This window comes from Limulus polyphemus, unplaced genomic scaffold (assembly GCF_000517525.1).
Source record: "Limulus polyphemus unplaced genomic scaffold, Limulus_polyphemus-2.1.2 Scaffold808, whole genome shotgun sequence".
Taxonomy (NCBI): domain Eukaryota; kingdom Metazoa; phylum Arthropoda; class Merostomata; order Xiphosura; family Limulidae; genus Limulus; species Limulus polyphemus.
The window spans coordinates 295,630-303,922 of record NW_013666418.1 but is presented as its reverse complement, the minus strand read 5'-3'; the positions used below and the strand labels follow the sequence as shown (position 1 = coordinate 303,922).

General features: G+C 33.7%; 1 protein-coding gene across 2 annotated transcripts in view; it reads right to left on the bottom strand.

Annotated features, from left to right (window-relative positions):
- The window catches only part of LOC106460644 (homeotic protein ultrabithorax-like), a 24,973-nt gene extending 17,639 nt beyond the window's left edge, over positions 1–7,334 (bottom strand). For both annotated transcript variants that reach the window (XM_022387417.1, XM_013920371.2), the window contains exon 1: positions 6,688–7,334. In XM_022387417.1, coding sequence (XP_022243125.1) covers positions 6,688–7,147 — 460 coding nt within the window. In that variant the 5' untranslated portion in view covers positions 7,148–7,334. The remainder of the gene's footprint in view (positions 1–6,687) is intronic.
- Positions 7,335–8,293: the final 959 nt, after the last annotated feature.

The window sequence follows — 8,293 nt, the reverse complement described above, 5'->3', positions numbered from 1 at the left end:
TGTTACGAACAATGTTCGAATAACAACATACTAATCCAACTATAATCTTATGTTGGGAAGTATTTGACGACAATATTAACAATAGCCAGGTATTGTGTTCGAACAATGTTCGATACAACATACAATCCAACTGATCTTATGTTGGGAATATTTTGGATACAATGTTAACAATAGCCAGGTATTGTGTTCGAACAATGTTCGATACAACATACAATCCAACTGATCTTATGTTGGAAATATTTTGGATACAATGTTAACAATAGCCAGGTGTTGTGTTCGAACAATGTTCGATACAACATACAATCCAACTGATCTTATGTTGGGAATATTTTGGATACAATGTTAACAATAGCCAGGTATTGTGTTCGAACAATGTTCGATACAACATACAATCCAACTGATCTTATGTTGGTAATATTTTGGATACATCATAAGATGGGTATAATACTAGAAACATTTGGTAACACAGAGACAAGAGATTAGTGTGATACAAATCATAATTTAGATTAACAGAATAAAAGGCTGGTTTAGTATTTCAAGTGTTTGATGTGTTACGTGTACAAGGCTTTTTATTACGTGGACAAAAATTAATGTCCTGTTAACAAGGTATTCGTATCATGTTAAGACATTTTACATCAAGAAAACTGATAATTTGAAGAGGCTGTAGAGCATCGACAAATGATATAAAACAGTAATGCAAGTAAACACAAAAAGAGGTGTCATATCTTTGTACTTGTGAACGATGTATATTTTATTATGACTTAGAAAACACAATACGTTCTTTTTTGTTTTGTCAATTGCTGTGAGAATAACAAATAATATAATCGTTTTAAACCTAGTGGTCAATGAAGATACACTCGATAAAGTAATAACAACATTCGCTTATAGATTTAAACTCTGAAAATTCATGTAAAACTGTATACTTTCCTGTCTAAATATTTTTTTACATTACTCGCTCCAGTTCTTAAAGTTATAAATACACATCGCTACGAAACGTGAAAAACAACAACGACAACCAAATGTGTTACTTGAACGCTTTTAGGTCTCCACTCCGCTGGTGGTGGAAACTTTAAATATGAATTACAACTGCGAAGCTTTTAGACGTATTTTGGTTGCGGTTCTGTTTACATTCCATTAATTTGGTAAGCCATGTAGTGTAATGTAGAAGACGACCGAAACCGTTTTCACGAGGAATTCTACGCCATGGAATTTTAATTCTCGACAAGAAACCTTCAATCATATTACAGCACTGTATATGTAAAAGGGGCATATTTTCAACACCATTTAATGGTTTCTTGTTGTATTAAAATGCTGTAACGACGTGTAGAGCAACTGTGATAAGTAGCAGATTTAATATCCAACAGTTAGGAGCTTAGCTCCAACACCAGGTTCGCCAGTAGGAATCTTCTTAACTAGATTGCGGGCTATAAAGTGCAATTTGCTTATAAAACCAATGTTATACAGAACCATAACATATGGTCATACATATGACCCAGTAATTGACCAGATATGTGCAGTTTTAATCACAGTTTTAATCAGTTACTGAAGAACTGATGATGGGTGCTATTATTGTGATAATTAAAAGCTTAAACGTTATGAGCAACTGTTATATAAGGTAGATGTTTTGAATTTATACAGAACTGGAATTAAGAAAGAATCCAGAAGAATATATCTTTGGAGACTAGGAAGTGGATTAAAGATTTATGGCATTCAGACTTTAGAACTATTTAAGTTAATTTATATTCCTTTCTTAGAGTTTTAACTATGCAGTTCATAGTAATAAAAATAACTAAATGTTTTGCATATCTAAAAGTTTGAGGTTCTTGTTTATAGAGCAATTTTATAATAGTTTCTAAAACTACTGTCATTTTTTTTCTAACTTAAACGATAATCTAACTTAACGCTTCTCCCTCTAACTATACTTGTGTAACTTAGACAAGGTGTGACAACAATACGTTATTATATGAATCACAAGGTGTTACAACAATACGTTATTAAATGGATCACAAGGTGTTATAACAATACGTTATTAAATGAATCTCAAGGTGTTACAACACTATGTTATCATATGAATCACAAGGTGTTACAACAATACGTTATTATATGAATCACAAGGTGTTACAACATTATGTTATTATATGAATAACAAGGTGTTATAACAATACGTTATTATATGAATCACAAGGTGTTACAACAATACATTATTATATGAATCACAAGGTGTTACAACAACATGTTATTAAATGAATCAGAAGGTGTTACAACAACATGTTATTAAATGAATCACAAGGTGTTACAACAATACGTTATTAAATATCGTTCTCTCATCATAATAAGTTGAAATCATTATTATACACACTACATGCCTATCATAATCATTATTATACACACTACATGCCTATCATAATCATTATTATACACACTACATGCCTATCATCCTTCCTCCTCCTATACACAAACATATAAATAAAACAAGATATCATGGTTGGCAAAGACTTGAAAATCTAATTTCATAAGTTAGCTTTCTATAACTCAAATTTAAGAATAATGTTGAAAATTCTTAACAATAACCTCGCTGTTAGTCTTAATACTATTCTTTTATGGTATAACATTTTATCAGGTAAACTATATTTATATTGACATGCGGAAAGCATTAAAATATCCCTATAGTTAGTAAAAATACTATTTTTTTGAATCAATAAAAACATCGATTAGAATTGTTTATAGCGAAATTTTGATTAGCAGATATACTTATCATGGCAGATACCAACTATGTGCTATCTGAAAAAAAAAAAGACATTTTAGCTCCCACCGCTAGAGGGCACATCAATAGGCCACCTTGAACGTCATAAACAGTATGTCATTATTTTTAACCAGGGATAAATATAATTATTTGGATTTCCATCTCACGCGAAAAGCATGTCAGTATAGGAAATTAAAATATATTACAATCTCTGTCATATAATATTAATATTTTGAAACAATTATATATCAAGAATTCGTTTATATTAGCATAATGCACAAGAAACAACAACAACAATGTTATACCACCTTTCACTGTAGGGCGACGCAGGAAAAAAGTGTTTCATTTTCATATAGAAATGAGTTTTAAAAACCGTTATGATGTCGTTTCTCTATTTAAAAATTATGATGTTATGAAGCCATTCCAAAAGACTTCATATTGGTACTTTTTATTATGAATAGAAACACTATTTTCTCAAGAAAACTTGACAGTGTTTCCTATTGTGATTAAATATTACTTGTGCATCAACAATGGAAGGTCTTCTAATCAAACAAGACGGCAAACTTTGTCTTTAACACGTTAAGCTTTAATTTTTCCCCATGATATTCAAGTGCTTTCAACACTTCCAAAATGAATAACTTGGTTGAAATAATAGTGATTATGTTGGGTTTTTTTTTTATTTCACATGAAACATAATCAACCACTAAGAAGACAAAAGTTTCCGTTTATCAACATTGGCAAAAATGTACTTGTAAAACGAAATTTTAGTAGCACAAGAGCTAGAAAGTATTAGAAATACAAGATCATCTTTAGCCTAAAAATTATATTTTTGGTTGGTAATATTTAATTCTACGCTTTTTGATATCATGTGAATACAATTTGCATTTTTTATGCTGTTTCTTAATTTTACCTATTTCAGGATCAATAAAAAAAGTCACAAGGGTATATCAGTCATAATTGTCGTCAAAAAAGCTTTAACTTGTAATATATTCATATATTAGTTTCTAAGCACAAAAAAGAATAACTGTGTTTGTTTCTTTATGTCAAAATTGCGAAGTAACTGTCACAAGTGGCCTGGAATTTTTTCTTGTTCCCCCCTCTTCCGCTCCCCTCCTCAAACCTCCCGCTGCTCCAAAATTGGTCGAGTGAGCCCTAACCAAGATGGTGACAGCTGTCGGTGGCAATTGTGCCTTCGACAAGCGCTGGGAAAAGTCGAGTAACGTAAAGTGGAGTAGTCCATAATTTTGGTAGTCCATTACTGTTATCTTCAATTCACACTTTAAGATCTGTTAAAAGTTATCTTTTTAGGGTTCCTTTGCATATATGCTATTTAATTATTTCTAATTGTTTACATGTAAAAAAAAAGTATTTAATATTTGCTTCAAACAAAGAATCGGCTCTGAAACTTTAGCAAAAAAAATCAGTTGTCTTTAACCTACTTAACAAATAACTTAACAATAAAGCAATTGTAACAGGTATTCATATTCAACAAATTCGAAGTAATAATGTTTAAGCAGTTAATGTTCACAACATTTTAAAGTATAGGTAGTTGTAATAACAGTCTATATTAATATTTTCATTTCGAAAATGATGTATTCTGCCATGAATTTTATATTTCATCTAATTTACCATAGTTAATTTACATATCTCTATACAGTTAATAGCACCATATACATAAGATCAATATCTGAATTATTATCAGTGTGTTTTTTTTTTCCTGCATGAAAACCAGTCATAAAAAAAAGGAAGGGGAGTATTTATAGATCCTCTTAGACCCCCTTTGTTACTAAACAGTCTCGAGTAAAAGCAGATTGTGAAATAATAACTTTCTACTATATGCTAAAACTATTCATAACCTTCCTTTTTAGGTGCATTAAGTGTATCATGGCTATAATTTCAAAACAATAACCTGCTTAAAATAAAACAGCTTTTATTTCTTTATAAATAAAATTTTCCAGTACTCGAATAAAAATTCATTATTTTTTTCATCTGTTTTTATTCAATCAATTTAGATTGTCTGGGTATGCCAGCTGGCTTGCTTCCCAAGCTCATAGGTTTTGTTAAGACGTTTAGGAGAAACGAAAGTCATAAATACCTCACAAACGTCCTCATAAACCAAATAGCTAATAAAATACAATAAGCAAAGGGTGAAAATATTTCCAATGACATAAAAATCGTCATATGGAGACTATATAAAGCATTGTTTAAAACATACGAATATACAGTTTGAACAGTTAAAAAATCGAGGCTAGCCCAATAATGGTACTAAATGAAATCAGATATCCTAAACTGCTGATTGAGGATTGTTATTTCTTGTAGATGTGTTTCTATAGGTACTGTTCATTATCCACTTCAGAAAAGATTTTTTTGCTGCTACAATGCTATACATATATATATCATTAACCACAATTTCGCTGAGTATGCATGATTAACTGTTATTTAGTGGAAAGCGATAGCAAGTGACTACTTCATGTTTCTCCAACATTGTTGCCCACCATTTATTACATACGTTAGTGGGTATTGTTGCCCACCATTTATTATATACGTTAGTGGGTACTTTTTTTTTTTTTTATTCCTATTAAGTAATGTTTTTGTTGAAATTTAATGGAATCTGAAGAATAATGTTACAGTAAAATTAAATTGTTTGAATATCTGTTGAACGTTCTGTTTTATTTCATCCCCCCACACCTCCTGCTACTCTATGGTTGATTAAGTGAGACCTGACCATGTTCTTTTGCTGTGATTGAATGTTAAGGCTATTTTTCTTCTGAAGAAAAAAAAACAAACAACTTTAACTGTTTTTTTCTTACGTTATAACCAGTTATACCTTATCGTTTTTTTTTGTATTTTTTATTACAAATATCAAGTTTTTAAAGTGTAATTGGTTTCTTCCATGTGAAGATTCTTATCTACACGAACTTAGACAACTCTAACGACTTTTGAAGGTCTGGGCCATACAATGGCCACTTTGAACAAGGCTAACATACTGGGTGAAAGTGGTCCGTCGGGTCCGGACCCACGAGCTGCGTGAGATTTTAGTCACTGATGTCTCAGTAGCAGGTAATTTGGAAAATTTATCACTACTTCCAATTGATGAGCGTTAAGGACAATCAGATCGATTCACCTAGAGTATTTTCTCAATAAAATATCTGCCACAATACGTGTCTGTCGGATCTAAAAGGTGTCTCAAGAATTACTTGCTACCGAATACCATTTTATAAGTAATTGCTAAGTGATAAACACAGTGTAAAAAAAAAATCACCTGAAATAAAATATTCATCCAATACTCTGGTAGTTTTGTAGGACTATGTTCTTTGTAGCATTGATTCTGATGTAAGAGCGGTTAGTTTTCCTTATTTGACAACTATTTTTGAAACACGTGTAATCTTAGAAATCTTACGTTCTATGGTTGTCAGTGGGGGCAGTTGGATAAGCCAGAAGTAAGTTTTCCTGTAGCGCTTGACTGTAATGGGGCATTTGACTGCTGAAGGCCTGTAGTATCCTGTAATGGGACGCGGGACATTACGAACTTACTATTTTACCACGTGTCTATGGAAGTTCTGTTTATATTCGTACGATCACACGTTAACTACGTTTTGTAAACAAATCCGTTTCTTTTACGAAACATGACCACAACCTGAGGTCGTTATAGTGGAAGAGCATTTTCACTCCCCTCCTCCCCCGATTAGACGACTGAACAAATTTGAAAAATACAACAAAAGCAGATATGTTTATCACCCAATCTTTGATACCGACGTGTGTGTGCAATATTTTATCAGTTTTTCTTTGATATTATGAGAAAGCCAGATTTCGAGGATCTTTTAGCAAACACATTATAGGTTAGCTATGTTTTGAATGGGGGGGGGGGTAATCTACAGTTTGAAAGCAGGCTGAAGACGATTTATTCTTTAGTTATAACATTTAAAATGAAAAAAATTACCAACCTGCCATCGCCATCCAAGGGTAGAAAGCGTTGGCCTGAGACATGGCACTGGTGTTTTGGTAGCAAGCTGTCCATGCGTCTGACACACGAGGAGAAGCACCGCTATCTCCAGGGAAAGGCCTCACGGTATCGTTGCTCATTGCTGCAGCTCGGACACCGGTCAGTGCTCCTGGTGGCCAGGTGGACATGTCTTTTACAGCCATATTGAACCCATTCTGCTCCTTCACCAAACACTCGGGTTTGAAAGCTACGGTTGGATCTGGACTTACTGCGGTGTACAGTTTACAGGAGGGTGCTGAAGTTCCAGTGGTGTCGACGAAGCCAGGATCGTGCGCTGCCCGGGCGGCGGCGCTAGGTTGCGGATACGGCGGAACAAGGAGTCCTTGCGGGAAACGGTAGGGTTGTTCCGCTGCACCTTGACTATTGTAAAAGCCAGACTGATCAAAGTACGAGTTCATCATCTCTGACCACCACCCTCGCTCCTTTCGACATCAGATTTTGAATTTGTATTTTTTACTCAAGTAAAAGTGTTGGATTAAATTTGGCCATGGCTGCTATGTATACACATCGCAAGGACTTCCCGGAAGGGAACAATTGACCAATCAGAGTTCTTCATGTGCGGCGGCGAACTCTTTTCTCGTGCATGTATCCTACCGCCTTTGGAGTCACGAGCAAACAATTTCGTTTGAATTTTCTCCCTGACATTAAGATAGCTATTACAGTTCTTATTTTTCACAAACTTGTCACTTTTATAAATTATAAGTGGTAGACACTAATTCTATTGCACGACATACAGACATGCTCGATCTATAAATGCAATAGAAAAAAGCGCACTCTTCTCTGCTGTAGATGAGAGTTTAATCTGTAGAATCCGAAAAGGTATCTTGCCATGTGCATCTCTGGCAATTGCACAATGTCACTGTTACTTACTCCGAGAAGTTATATTTAAACTAAGGCTTGAGAAGAATGTCGCTTAAAATAAAACGGGCATATTTTCTCAACAAGGGTTGTTTTTTTTATATATATATTTACTGGAGTGATTATTAGCCTGTTCCCCTTTGAGAATTTATGATTTCAACGTAGAAGGATTCAGAACATACAAGCATTGAAATGCCATTTTTTTAAAACCCCACCCTTAACATAAGGTATGGGGGGGTCAAGTGTAACAAATCGCGATAAAGATATTCTGTGGTTAGTTTTACAACTCTTTAAACCAAGTGCTCATTCGGATCAAATAAAGTTTATGTAGTCAAATATAAAGTTTTGTTCATTGTGCTGACTTATTTATTTTGAGTGTTTGAATGAAACTTACGAGGTCTTAAAATCCCATAATGAGTCATACCAAGAAGCACAAAGAACCGTTAGGTAATTCGAAACAAATTGACTAGGATTTATTTGGTCGTAATTTTACGATAACAGTTGCGTTTAGTTGGCTCACACCGGCATGGCCCACGTACAGAGATTCTGAGGTACATAACGCTCCTCTATGGTAATTTAATACATCTATTTTCTCCGTAAATGGCGTTATAATCCATACTCTATAAAGACAGCCCAGCAAGAGGGGAGGGGCTTAGTTACATTTTGTATTCTTTTACTGATTGGTAGAG